This window comes from Acomys minous (genome assembly GCF_964271855.1).
Source record: "Acomys minous genome assembly, chromosome: 6".
Lineage (NCBI taxonomy): Eukaryota > Metazoa > Chordata > Mammalia > Rodentia > Muridae > Acomys > Acomys minous.
The window spans coordinates 120,053,754-120,068,563 of NC_140487.1; the positions used below are offsets into that span (position 1 = coordinate 120,053,754).

Below are 14,810 nucleotides of genomic sequence, written 5' to 3' on the forward strand. Positions count from 1 at the left end.
CTGCTTCCACTGTCCCTATTAACCTCCTTTTTCTCCTAACTAGAGTAGGTGGGTTAGAAGGGAGGTATCGGCATTAAAGTACCCCAAATAAAGTAGGGTTTTTTTTTTGTTTTTTGTTTTTTTAAAGATCACAGTCTAGGGCTGGAGAGATGGCTGAGAGGTTAAGAGCACTGGCTGCTCTTCCAAAGGTCATGAGTTCAATTCCCAGCAACCATATGGTGGCTCAGAACCATCTATAATGAAATCTCTCTTCTGGCGTGCAGTTGTTACATGCAGACAGAACACTGTATACATAATAAATAAATAAATCTTTTTGTAAAAGATGACAGATTACACTCCCCCTGTACCTCTGGCTCACCCACCTGGTCTTAGAGCATGGTGGTTCTGTATCCACTTCCCACCCCAGTTGAGCCCTTGGCTTCCTGGCTGCTCTTCTGAGACTTCAATTCAGGGAGCATGGAGAGAAGTTCATTTACGCAGAACATAGGGAGAGATCAGTTCTGCGCTAGAGATGCTGAGGTATGTGCAACACAGGGAGACCTCCTAAGACAAGGAAAACTGCAGCTTTATTTTTCAATTATTTGCTTTTTGAGATTAAGTCCTGCCCATGGCAAACACCCAAGTAAATACATAAACAACCAAATAAAAAAGGAACAAAGACAACAACAACAACAAAAAACTTTTCTTCTCCAAGAAATTTTGACCGGGGGGCCTGGAGAGACAGCTCAGTGGTTGAGAGCACTTGATCTTCTTCCAGAGGACCTGGGTTCGATTCCCAGCACCTACGGGGTGATGCCCAACTAATTGTAACTCCAGTCCTAAAGGATCCTGTGGACTCTCCTGGTGCACACACACATAGGCAGGCAAAACACCCAGACACTTTTTTTTCCACCCATACACTTTAAAAAGTTCTTAAAAGGAACTTTTACCTAAGTGTGGTTGCATATGTCTTCAGGCTCATCACTCAAGAGACAGAGGGATGTGGATCTTGGTCAGCCTGCTCTACTGCACCTGCCAGGATCACATAGTAAAAGCTTGTCTGAAAAGGAAGGAAAGAAACAAAGGAAAAAAGAAAACTGAAGTCAGGAGCTCAGTTGGTACAGTGCTTTTTCCATGCATGAGCCCTAGGCTGGCAGAGCCACACAACCCGGGCTCGGTGGGTCCCAGTGCCACACAACCCGGGCTCGGTGGGTCCCAGTGCCACACAAGCTGGGCTCAGTGGGTCCCAGTGCCACACAAACCGGGCTCGGTGGGCCTCAGTGCCACACAACCCGGGCTCGGTGGGTCCCAGCGCCACACAACCCGGGCTCGGTGGGTCCCAGTGCCACACAACCCGGGCTCGGTGGGTCCCAGTGCCACACAACCCGGGCTCGGTGGGTCCCAGTGCCACACAACGCGGGCTCGGTGGATCCCAGCGCCACACAAGCCGGGCTCGGTGGGTCCCAGTGTCACACAACCCGGGCTCGGTGGGTCCCAGTGCCACACAACCCGGGCTCGGTGGGTCCCAGCGCCGGGCTCGGTGGGTCTCAGTGCCACACAACCCGGGCTCGGTGGGTCTCAGTGCCACACAACCCGGGCTCGGTGGGTCTCAGCGCCACACAACCCGGGCTCGGTGGGTCTCAGCGCCACACAACCCGGGCTCGGTGGGTCTCAGCGCCACACAACCCGGGCTCGGTGGGTCTCAGCGCCACACAACCCGGGCTCGGTGGGTCCCAGCGCCACACAACCCGGGCTCGGTGGGTCCCAGCGCCACACAACCCGGGCTCGGTGGGTCTCAGTGCCACACAACCCGGGCTCGGTGGGTCTCAGCGCCACACAACCCGGGCTCGGTGGGTCCCAGCGCCACACAACCCGGGCTCGGTGGGTCCCAGCGCCACACAACCCGGGCTCGGTGGGTCACAGTGCCACACAACCCGGGCTCGGTGGGTCCCAGCGCCACACAACCCGGGCTCGGTGGGTCCCAGCGCCACACAACCCGGGCTCGGTGGGTCACAGTGCCACACAACCCGGGCTCGGTGGGTCTCAGTGCCACACAACCCGGGCTCGGTGGGTCTCAGTGCCACACAACCCGGGCTCGGTGGGTCTCAGTGCCACACAACCCGGGCTCGGTGGGTCTCAGTGCCACACAACCCGGGCTCGGTGGGTCCCAGAGCCACACAAGCCGGGCTCGGTGGGTCACAGTGCCACACAAGCTGGGCTCGGTGGGTCCCAGAGCCACACAAGCCGGGCTCGGTGGGTCTCAGTGCCACACAAGCCGGGCTCGGTGGGTCTCAGTGCCACACAACCCGGGCTCGGTGGGTCTCAGTGCCACACAACCCGGGCTCGGTGGGTCTCAGTGCCACACAACCCGGGCTCGGTGGGTCTCAGCGCCACACAACCCGGGCTCGGTGGGTCTCAGCGCCACACAACCCGGGCTCGGTGGGTCTCAGCGCCACACAACCCGGGCTCGGTGGGTCCCAGCGCCACACAACCCGGGCTCGGTGGGTCTCAGCGCCACACAACCCGGGCTCGGTGGGTCTCAGCGCCACACAACCCGGGCTCGGTGGGTCTCAGCGCCACACAACCCGGGCTCGGTGGGTCCCAGCGCCACACAACCCGGGCTCGGTGGGTCACAGTGCCACACAACCCGGGCTCGGTGGGTCTCAGCGCCACACAACCCGGGCTCGGTGGGTCCCAGCGCCACACAACCCGGGCTCGGTGGGTCACAGCGCCACACAACCCGGGCTCGGTGGGTCTCAGTGCCACACAACCCGGGCTCGGTGGGTCTCAGTGCCACACAACCCGGGCTCGGTGGGTCTCAGTGCCACACAACCCGGGCTCGGTGGGTCTCAGTGCCACACAACCCGGGCTCGGTGGGTCCCAGAGCCACACAAGCCGGGCTCGGTGGGTCACAGTGCCACACAAGCTGGGCTCGGTGGGTCCCAGAGCCACACAAGCTGGGCTCGGTGGGTCTCAGTGCCACACAAGCCGGGCTCGGTGGGTCCCAGTGCCACACAAGCCGGGCTCAGTGGGTCACAGTGCCACACAACCCGGGCTCGGTGGGTCACAGTGCCACACAACCCGGGCTCGGTGGGTCTCAGTGCCACACAACCCGGGCTCGGTGGGTCTCAGTGCCACACAACCCGGGCTCGGTGGGTCTCAGTGCCACACAACCCGGGCTCGGTGGGTCTCAGTGCCACACAACCCGGGCTCGGTGGGTCCCAGAGCCACACAAGCCGGGCTCGGTGGGTCACAGTGCCACACAAGCTGGGCTCGGTGGGTCCCAGAGCCACACAAGCTGGGCTCGGTGGGTCTCAGTGCCACACAAGCCGGGCTCGGTGGGTCCCAGTGCCACACAAGCCGGGCTCAGTGGGTCACAGTGCCACACAAGCTGGCTCAGCGCAATGAGGGTCCCGAGTCCAGGACTTTCTTGGCCAAATAGGGAATTCTAGGTCAACCTGGCCTGCATGACACTCTGCAAAAACTAAAAAGCAAAAACAAAGACACACACACACACACACGCATCACCACCTCAACAAAAGAACAAGAAGAGGCAGGCAGATCTCTGTGAGTTCGAGGCCAGCCTGGTCTACAAAGTGAGTTCAGGACAGCCAGGATTACACAGAGAGACCCTGTCTCAAAAAAGAAAAGAAAAAAAAAAGAATAACGAGAAGAAATTTTTAGCTGAGCTCAGTGGCATACGCCATTACTCTCAAAACTCAGAGGCAGAGGCAGGCGGATCTCTATGAGCTTGAAGCCAGTCTGGCCTACAATGTGAGACTCTGCCTCAAAACAAAGAAACAGAAACAACAACAACAACAAAAAAAAAAAAAAAAGAGAAAAGAAAAATTTAAGTGTAAACCGGAGAGATGACTTGGTGACTAACAGTACTTATTTCTCTTGCAGAAGATCTGGGTTCGATACCCAGCACTGCAGCTCCCACCTAGGATTGCACACACAAGGAATGTTTATAGGCAAAATACCATACATGTAAGATTAAAAAAAAAATAAACATATAAAAATATCTTTTTAAGGGCAGGGTCTCACTGTTCAGCCCTGGCTAGCCTGGAACTCACCGAGATCTGCCTCTCAACAAGTGTTGTGATTAAAGGCATGTGGCACCCTCCACACCTAAGAAAAAGAAAATTTTAAGCCAGGCAGTAGTGGTGCACACCTTTAATCCCAGCACTTGGGAGGCAGAGGCAGATGGATCTCTGTGAGTTTGAGTCCAGGAATGCCAGGACTGTTACACAGAGAAACCCCTGTCTTGAAAAACCTTAAAAAAAAAAAAAAAGAAAAGAAAAGAAATAAAGAAAGAAAAAGAAAATTTAAACTAAGCTTTGAGTAGTCAGTGGCTCAGTCTTTTACTTTTAACTCTCAGGGAGGGGAGCCAGTGGTTTCTTGCACACACTTAGTGAATCACAGATCATGAGCATGGCCAGAGATCCAGCCTCAAACACAGAAGACATGTTTGGATTTGGTAGCTCAGGCCTCTAATCCTAACAATCAGAGACAAAGGCAGGCAGATTTCCAAGACCTCTATGTACCAAAGTACTCTGTGCGACTATGCCTGGCTTCTTCCTTTTCTTCTCCTTTTATTATTATTATTATTATTATTATTATTATTATTATTATTATTATTATTATTATTAGCTAAATAGTCTAAATGTTTTGCTATCTTTCTTTGAAAACTGCGGTAGTCATATTGAAAAACATGTTTGTAGTGGGGCGGTAGTGTCGCAAGCCTTTAATCCCAGTCCTTGGGAGGCAGAGGCAGGCGGGATCTCTGTCAGTTCGAGGCCAGCCTGGTCTACAGAGCAAGTTCCAGGACAGCTAGAGAAACCCTCTCTCGAAAAACCAAAAGACAAACAAACAAAAAAAGAAAGAAAAATCTGTTTGTCTGGACTCACTTTGTAGACCAGGCTGGCCTCAAACTCACAGCGATCCACCTGCCTCTGCCTCCCGAGTGCTGGGATTAAAGGCGTGCCCCAATTCCCCCGGGCTACTTTAACCCTATCTTAATCCTATCTTAATTCTTTACCTTTGGGGACCACAGATCAGATTAAAACAAGTGTGTGTTTGTGTGTGTGTGTGTGTGTGTGTGTGTGTGTGTGTGTGTGTGTCTACGTGACAGTGCCTCTATATTGTCCTGGAGTTTGCTATGTAGACCTACCAGGCTTGTCTTGCACTCATGGAGATTCTCCTGCCTCTGCCTCCGGGCACCACCACCACATTCTGCCTTTTTTTTTTTTTTCTTTTCAAGATAAGGTCTCATCAAGTAGTCTTGGTTGGATTCTGGAAGTCAGTATTTAGTTAGATAGGGCTGGGTCCAAAGTCACAGAGATCCACCTGCCACGGTCTCGGAGTTTTCTGCCACACCAGGCTCTAAAACTTTGGAGAAAAACAAAATCCTACGAAAGTGGGTGGGGACTGAAACATCCAATCAAGTGGCGGTTTGTTTTGGGGTCTGCGTAAAAGAAAGCTTCGGACGCCTTGAGGGAGCTAGCTGCGGCGTGCAGGAAGTTCGCTGTGAGTTTGAGGCCAGCCAGGCAGCAGAGGACCCAGAGACGACGGAGACGACGACGGAGTCACTTCTTGGTCCTGCTGCGGTTAGGAGACATCCATCTATCTCTGTGTCTGGTAAGTCGCTTTTTTCCATAACTCACCCCATCAAGACGTTCGTGGTAGCAGGCGCTGATTTAGCCTCCTCCCCGAAGCCTAGGCCGGATCACTTGAGACCTTAGTTAAAAACAACAAAATACAGTAATCCCACTTGGAGCCGGCCATGGTGGCGCACACCTTTAATCCCAGCACCCGGGAGGCAGAGGCAGGTGGATCGCTGTGAGTTCGAGGCCAGCCTGGTCTACAAAGCGAGTCCAGGGCAGCCAAGGCTACACAGACAAACCTAGTCTCAAAAAAAAATAAATAAATAAATAAATAAAATAAAATAAATTCCCACTCCGGTAAGAGACAAGTCATTCCACGTTACTCTATGTTGGGCACTGGAGACTTGCCTATCAGGCACGCTGACAGGAGAAGGGTTGACTCTTTCTCACTCTCAGATCGTTTGTGAAACACACAACTGTTAAGTGGCCCAGGCTGGCCTTGGAAATCAAAGCAGGACTTGGACCTCAAATACACTTCGCAGTGCTGGGATTAAATGCTGAGTCATCGAGCCTGAGTGGCTGAGGGGTGGTTTGAACTCAGGACCCTGCAGCCTGCATCTCCCAGCTGCTAGACCGAACAGGTGTGTGCTAGCACACCCTGCTCATGCGTTCGCTCTACCAAACGAGTGGCTTCCCCAATCAGGCTTGCTTGTCACGATCTTTGTGCCCCCGAGACTAACGTCCATTACCATTTTAAGGTTAAGTTCCTCACGAGATAAGGCCCTTTGGTGCGGGGCTGGGTCTGTTGACCTTCAAGCCGAGCCTGGGCCTCTGGCTCTTCTCAAGGGGTGTGTGAGTAATTCTGCCTTGGCTTCTAGGAATCTCAAGGTGCTATGCATGTGGTTCGCACCCAGCATTCAATTCATAACAGTGGCAAAATGACAGTTATGAAGTAGAAATGAAATATTATATGGCGGGGGTGGGGGGCGGTCCCCACAACAGGAGGAACTGGTCACAGCGTTAGGAAAGTTGAGCACCAACTGCGGTGGTGGCCTAGGCCGTTGATCGTAACTCTCGGAAACTGCCATGGGATTGGAGATAAGGAAGCTATGTACTTGTGTTTTTGATCCCTCTGACTCTCAGTGTCATATTTTGTTTTGTCTCTTTGACCAGGCTGGCCTTGAACTGACAGAGATCCTCCTGCCTCCGCCTCCCAAGTGCCAGGATTAAAGGCATGCACCATCTCTCTCTCTCTCTCTCTCTCTCTCTCTCTCTCTCTCTCTCTTTCCTGTTTTTTTCAAGACAGGGTCTTTCTGTGTAGCCTTGGCTGTCCTGGACTCTCTTTGTAGACCAGGATGGCCTCGAACTCACAGCGATCCACCTGCCTCTGCCTCCTGAGTGCTGGGATTAAAGGCGTGTGCCACCACCGCCTGGCTTGTTTTGGCTATTTGTATTTGGCAACCTTGAAGAAAACGTCTTTTCCTGTCTTGGTGGGCCACCACTGTCCGGCCTGAATGTCTTTTTTTTTTCTCTCTCTCTAAATGTTGCCCCAGGAGTCTCCTCTTTGGAGATTGTTCAGGATGAGCCTCCCGTCCCCACCAGCACTCCAGGAGCTGGCCGAGAACAGCTTCCTGAAGGAGCAGGCCTTGGCTATCTCGGCTCTGGATGAGATACCTTCGCTTTTCTTCCCATCACTGTTCAGAAAAGCCTGCAGAAGGGGCTGCGTTGAGCTCGTGAAGGCCATGATGAAGGCCTGGCCTTTCCCCTGCCTCCCACTGGGGGCCATGATCAGGAGGAAGGCCCCCTACAGGAGAACCTTAGAGATGGTTCTGCATGGGCTCGATGCCTTGCTTTTCCAGAAGGTTCCCCACAGGTGAGTGGTTCGGCCATTGTTGAGGCATCTGGGGAAAGGGCTGTGGCGATCGTGTGGGAATCACAGATCAGTGGTGGCTGAAGGACTCCGCCCCCTGCTTCCAAGAGGCACTAGAAGTGGGACTGGGCTGGATTCGAGGACGAGGAGGAAGAGAAGGAGAGGGAGGAGGGAGAGGAGAGCGTGAGAACAAGGAAGTGGTACACGCCTCCGTGCCGAGACTCTTCCTCTTTGATCCGCAGGAGGTGCAAGCTGAAAATGCTGGACCTACGGATCATGCCTTTGAAGCTGTGGAAGACGTTGCCCGTGTTCAGGGCTGAAGGCTGGAGTGAGAGTCAGGAAGCAGTGGGCCCTTCGGGAGCGGAGGTGGAGCAGCCCGTGAAAGTGGTGATAGACCTGGTCCTCAGGGAAAGGTTGCTGGAACCCTTTGAGTCCTTCCTCGTCCAGTGGGTGGAGCAGAGGAAAGGTCTGGTGAGGCTGTGCTGTGGCCAGCTGCAGATCTGGGCTATGTCCTTTTACTACCACAGAAAGGTCTTGGAGCTGTTGGCTCTGGACTCTACCCAGGAGCTGTGTGTGTACTGCATCAGTAACCCTGTCTGCCTGCTTAACTTCTCCCCTTACCTGGGCCGCATGAGGAACCTGCGCAGCCTGGTTCTCTCTCACTTCTGGCAGGCTTTCTCTATGACCCCGGTGTGGAAGCAGCAGGTCATCACCCAGTTCACTTCACAGTTCCTCAAGCTGGAACGCCTCCAGAACCTCTGTCTGGATACTGTCTTCTTCCTAGAGGGTCACCTGGATGAGTTGTTCTGGTAAGGAGGACTGGTCAGATTTCTGGCCAGAGTTGCCCATCAGATGAAAGCGAAAGCCTCGTTAGTGGGCACGCGCCCACTGCAGCCACTGGTGGATTGGCGTTGCCGAGGCGTTAGAATGGCAGGACATTGTTTTGTGTCTGTGGTCCCAGAGGCTGATGCTCACATAGGGGTCAAACTGGAGTTGTTGGACTGGAATGGGGGGAGGATGCTAGGAAGCCTTCTCGGGAGTCAGGTTGAGCAAGAATAGCCCAGCATCCGGGAGGCAGAGGCACATGGGTCGCTGTGAGTTCAAGGCCAGCCTGGTCTACAAAGCGAGTCTAGGACAGCCAAGGCTACACAGAGAGACCCTGTCTCGAAAAAACCAAAACCAACCAACCAAACAAAAGAGGTTCTGATTTCTCTCTTAGCAAGTGTCTAAGGGAAACTGGAAAAGGAAATGAAGCGGGGAGTGGTGCATGCTGCATGGTCCCCGCTGCACCCTGTTCTGTTTGCCTCTGCCTCCCAAGTGCTGGGATTAAAGGCATGCACCATCACTGCATATACCTTTTAATTCTAGAGCTTGGGAGGCCGGGGCAGGCAGAACTCTGTGAGTTGACGGCCAGCCTGGTCTACAGAGTGAGTTCCAGGATAGCCAGAGTGACAGAGAAACCCTGTCTAGAAAACAAAACAAGGGTGAAACCTGGCCTCTGGTGCAACACACTGGATGAATTCCAAGCCTCATTCTGTGGATCGGGCAGAAGGAAATGGTAGCTGTGCTGTTGGAGACTACAGATTGGTGCCTTGTCCATGGCTAGATCCTGGAAACACTGACGGTATCGGGCACGCAGGGGCCGGAAGTGATCTGTAACTGGAGTCTGTCCACGCTGGCAATGTACACTCCTTAACTGGGCGCTTACTGCCAAGCCTAAGGACCTGAGTTCCGTTCCTGGAACCCACATGGTGGAAGGACAGAACCAACTCCTGCCACTTGTCCTCTGCCCTCCCCACAAACATGTGTCTGTGCATGTGTTTTGATCCCAGGGTTGTACAGATAATTCAGTCTATAGAGTGCCTCCCCATCAAGGAAAAGCTGGTTTTTGAGCTGAGGTCATCATGTGCTTGGAAGTGAGATTGGCTCGTGCCCCAGTCTCCTTAACCCACCTGTCTCATGTTCCGAGTGCTGGCACAGGTGTGTGGTGGTGTTGTTTTGACTTGAGCAGTTGTGGGGAAATGCGATGTGACCGTTGAGAATCAGGGTCAGAGGTGAAGCGGTGTGAATGGGGACAGAGACTTCGAAGATCCAGGCAGTGAACACAGGGGTGTGTGCTCAGTCTTGCCTGGGTGGGTCTTCCCTGTGTGGAAAGGCATTGCGGTTCTTGCCTTGACCTGGCTGTACAGCGACAGTGACAGGCCTCGGTACAGATTTGAGTGAGGAGACTCTGTCATGGAGCATCATGGGTACTGACTTTCATCATGTGACTAGAAAGATCTTCTAACAGGTGTGGTGGTGCCGAGGCAGGTGGATCTCTGTGAGTTCAAGGCCAGCCTGGTCTACAAAGTGAGTCTAGGATAGCAGGGGTTGTTATACAGAGACACCATATCTTTAAAAAAACCTAAAAAAGAAGAGAACAAAACAAAACAAAAAACCAAAGATCTTCTTCCCCAGAATTCCCAGAACTGTCTTCTTGTTTTCTTTTAGGTGGCTGAAGACACCCTTGGAGACCCTGTCAGTGATTGACTGTAACCTCTCAAAGTCAGACTGGAACCATATATCTGAGTTCCCATGCACAAGTCAGCTAAAACACCTGAATCTGAAATGTGTCAAGCTGACCCGTTTGAGCCCAGAGCCTCTGCGAGTTCTGTTACTAAAGTGCGCATCAACCCTAATGACCCTGGACTTGGAGAGCTGTCAGATGACAGACTCCCAACTCAGTGCCATCCGGCCTGCCCTGAGATGCTGTACCCGGCTCACCCAGTTTAACCTCCATGGAAACCGTATCTCCTTGCCTGTTTTGAAGGAGCTGGCATTTAACGGGGTCAGTCCGACATCCCAACAGGCCAGGACATGCTTCATCTCAAGCTGTGATCATCACAGTGGCCTGGACTTGGAGGTCGTTTCTCAGCCTCATGTTGAGTTTGTATAGGTGCAGAGGACTGATGAGCAGCCAGAGCACGCCTTGTTTTTTGCCATTAGCCCGGAAGGATGTGAGCAGTGATATGCCTATAATGGGTTTGGACTTTTCGGGCACCTAGCCAATGAGATGCAAATATCAAGCTCTCCTTTGGACACTGGGGTGGTGAAAGGCAACACAGAGTTGTCTGGTCAGAGGACACACAACACATGGTTTTAGACTGCCGCTCTTGTGAGTGGGAAGAGAAAGTTGGTGCTAGAGTGCAAAAAAGTGAGACTGTTTGACATAGGGAGGATGAGACGTGTTGACAGATATCCTGGGAGTGGGTTCTGGTTGGGCAGGAACAAAAGCACCTTACCCCAGTATTACGATCTTCTGATTTCACAGTCAGAACCTGGGGACCACCAGTTCTACCTGGACGGTTAACCTGCTTTCCTCCTCCAGCACTCGCTAGGCAGGTGGATCTCTGTGAGTTCGAGGTCAGCCTGGTTTACTTTGTTTAGTTTGGTTTTTTTTTTCAAGACAGGGTCTCTCTGTGTTAGCCTTGGCTGTCCTTGACTCACTTTGTAGACCAGGCTGGCCTCGAATTCACAGTGATCCATCTGCCTCTGCCTCCCGAGGGCTGGGATTAAAGGTATGTGCCACCACGCCCAGCTGTGGCTTCCCTTCTTAATTGAGTGGGAATTGCACTTGGCCTCACATGGGGAAAGAACTGTCCCACTGAACTATATCCCTATGGCCAGATTCTTGGGGGTGCTATCTCCTTCATGGTTCGGGTTACAAGTGTAAACACCACACCTTGCTTGTTTTGTGCTTTTTCTGGGCATCAAACCCATAGCTTCATTTACATAGTATGTGCGCACATGTACTGTGGTGCCTGTGTGGGAGTCAGGGCAGCTTGTAAGAGTGGGTTCTCCTACGCTGTGGGACCTGGGATTGTCCTTATGTATTGAGCCAATTCTGTTGGCCCAAACCTATAGCTTCTTGCTTGCCAGGTAAGCATTCTACCCACAGAGCTACAGCCACAGCCTGCTCCTTTAGCTTCTTCTTGTTTCGTTGGTTGGTTTGTTTTTGAGACCGTGCCTCTTTAGATAATTCCTGGCTATCCTGGCACTTGTTACTTAACCAGGCTAGACTCAGCTCACAGAGATTCTGCTTTTGTTTCTAGGTGCTGGGATTAATGGCTTCTCCCGCCCCCCCACCCCCACCCCCAAGCCTTGGATCACCAATTCTTTAACCCTTTGTTAGCCATACCGTAGCCTACATTTCATTGTCCAATGTGTAATGTGTGGTTAAGATTGGGGGGAAAAAGTTTGAACTGTTAGTGGTTGTGACTATCACGTGAATCCATCGTACTTGCTGGATTATAGACAACAAAATTGATGTAGCGTGTGGACTTATTAAATTCAATAAATTCTGATTTTTGTTTTGTTTTGCTTTGCTTTTTGTTTCTTTAGATAGAGTTTCTCTGTGTAGTCCTGGACTCCCTTTTGCAGACTAGGCTGGCCTTGAACTCACAAAGACCCACCTGCCTCTGCCTTCCGAGTGCTGGAATCAAAGGCATGTGCCACCAGGCCTAGCAAATTCCGATTTAAAAAAAAAATAAGACTGCATATCTGTTTCTGAAAAGCATGCTCATGGCAAGCATGTATATGAGTGTTTTGCCTGTTTGTCTGTGTTTCATGTGCATTCAGGGCTTGGGAAGCCAGAAAAGGGCATAGTTCCCTGAAACCAGAGTTACGTGTGGTGAGCACATGTGAGTGCTGAGGATTGAACTCCGATCCTCTGTAAGAGCACAAGTGCTCTTAACCACTGAACCATCTCTGTGGTATAGCCAGGCCCAGTTCTTGGGGCTATGGCGGGAGTCTCTTCAGTCTCCCATTGAGAACAGTCTAGATTCTGAACTTTGTATACCAGGCGAGCCTTGAACTTGTGATCCTTCTGCCTCAGTTTCCTGAGGAGCTCTAGTTCACACTTGCTTTGGAAATGATGTTCCTGTAGGTTAAAGGGCAATATATTCTGGGCCCAGTGATGCCTGGGAAACATCCCCTGTAGTGCTAAATGGGAAAAGGCTCCAGGCGGCGGCCACCCTGGTGTCAGGGATACATTGCTCACCTTGCTCCCTTCCTGCAAGAGAAGGTGGCTTGTGATTTCCTCCATAGGAAGTGTGTCTAAGCTAAGAGGATGAGAACAGAAAAGAGAAAGGAGCACAGAAAGGAGATAATACCTCAGGCTTGCAGTTTCTAGTCAGCAGCTATGTCTGCCTCTAATTCTGCAAGTGTGACAAGCTCCTTTGAGCCCAGATGGGCACTGAAGAGGTCGGAAATGAGTGGCCCTGGAGTTGGGGGAAAGGGGCAGAGAGGAAGCATCATGAACAGGGATGGTGCCGCTCTTAGGATGTAGGGAGCCAGTGAGTCCCACAATTGGTCCACCATGACGGGTCTTGGCTGTGTTGGTCCATCACATGAATCCCTCTGGCCTGATGTGGGCAGCACCATGGCTTCTAGTGTACTAAAGGTGGATATAGTGATGGGCTGAGGCAGTCTCACAGGGATAGCCAGGGGGTCTCAGACTGGAGGGGTCACTTGAGTTTGCTGACTCCCATAGGCAGAGTGAGAGACTGCTCACCCAGTCAGACTTGAACCACTTAGGCCAATATCAGAGCCTCTGTCAGAATTTCTAAGACAGTGAGCTCTCCGTGCCTACCCTGAAGGACCTTCAGCACCACACTACCAACCCTGCCTTTTCGGAGTGCTATGGCTATGGTCAGCTCATTTTAGGTCGATTTGCCCAACTTTATTCCACTCATGAATAAAGTCAGGGCTTTGAAGGCAGCCCGAGAAGGTCAGCTTTGGTACTGGAATCTGCCGTCTATAACCTGGAGACCAGGCTATGTTTTGTGTTGGCAGTCTGGTTGAAAAAGTTAACTCCTGGGTACTAAGAAATGAAACTGAAGGGATAGATGTGTCATCAGGGGGACACAGAGAATGAGGCTTCAGTCACTGTTTAATTCCTTTTTTTTTTTTTTTTTTTTTTTGAGACAGAGTTTCTCTGTGTAGCCTTAGTTGTCCTGGACTCACTATGTAGATCAGGCTGGCCTTGAACTCACAGCGATCCACCTGCCTCTGTTCTCCCAAGTTCTGGGATTATAGGCATGCACCACCACAGCTGGCTTTAATAAATAAATCGTAAAAAAAAAAAAAAAAGTTTAAAACCTCTAACCTATGCTTACTTAAGGCCAGGCCGCTTGTGGCCTTGAGTTTAACTATGTTAACACTTTCTTCTCCTGTCTAAATCTAAACAACACACCCCATACTACTACCCTCACTAATAGAAATTGTAATATGGAGACCAGATAGATGGCTCAGCAGATAAATGGGGGGTTTTCATTTGTTTGTTTGCTTTTTTGTTTTTTCAAGACAGGGTCTCTCTGTGTAGCCTTGGCTGTCCTGAACTCACTTTGTAAACCAGACTGGCCTTGAACTCATAGAGATCTGTCTGCCTCTGCCTCCCCAAGTGCTGGGAATAAAGGTGTGTGCCATCTCGGGAGGCAGAGGCAGGAGGATTACTGTGAGTTCGAGACCAGCCTGGTCTACAAAGTGAGTTCAGGACAGCCAAGGCTACACAGAGAAACCCTGTATTGAAAAAAAAAAAAGGTGTGCATCACCATGCCAGGTACACCAGCAGATAAATGTGCTTGCCACCAAGCTCAAAGACCTGAATGTGATCCCTGGAACCCATAAGTTATAAGGGCAGAACCAAATCCCACAAGCTGTCCTCTGACTCCCACACATGTCTCTTGCACCAAATAAATATTTGGAAAATTTTCCACACGAATAACGTACAGAAGACTATTTGTTTCAGAAGCCGGTAAGATGTTCCAAGAAGTTTGAAAAGAGTCCCGACAACAGACAAAGATGTAGCAGCTTTCCCAGGAGAGGAAAACAAATGTTTAGGTGATCATATCGTTAAGACTAAAGGGTGGGGCTGGAGAGATGGCTCAGCGGTTAAGAGCCCTGACTGCTCTTCCAGAGGTCATGAGTTCAATTCCCAGCAACCACATGGAGGCTCACAACCATCTGTAATGTGATCTGATGCCCTCTTCTGTACATGCAGGCAGAGCATTGTATACATAAAAAAAAAACTCTGTCACATAGAAGACATCTCCCAGATACCCAGGTCCTTTGGTTTTTACAATCCTGCCCCCCACTTCTGCATGCTCCTCAAGTCTTAGGTGTGGAGGTTTTATTGTAGAAGTATCAGTTAAGGATGGAAAACCATGGCCAGTCGTTTTCCTACATATTAACTAGTTGTGGATATCTCATCTTGAGATAGGGTTCCATGTAGCCCAGGCTGGACACAGTGTTGTCCTGTAGCTGAGGATAACCTGGAACTCCTGACTTGTCTATCTTCATCGGCTCGGTCCTAAGGT

At 51.4% G+C, this 14,810-nt stretch overlaps 1 protein-coding gene across 1 annotated transcript; it reads left to right on the forward strand.

Annotated features, from left to right (window-relative positions):
- Window positions 1-5,458: 5,458 nt before the first annotated feature.
- Window positions 5,459-10,973, forward strand: LOC311600286 (preferentially expressed antigen in melanoma-like protein 1). The gene is made up of 4 exons (XM_084786777.1): window positions 5,459-5,619; window positions 7,139-7,458; window positions 7,698-8,264; window positions 9,946-10,973. Exons 2-4 carry the CDS (start codon window positions 7,166-7,168, stop codon window positions 10,388-10,390), a joined length of 1,305 nt encoding a protein of 434 aa, XP_084642903.1. The 5' UTR covers window positions 5,459-5,619; window positions 7,139-7,165; the 3' UTR covers window positions 10,391-10,973.
- The last annotated feature ends 3,837 nt before the right edge of the window (window positions 10,974-14,810 follow it).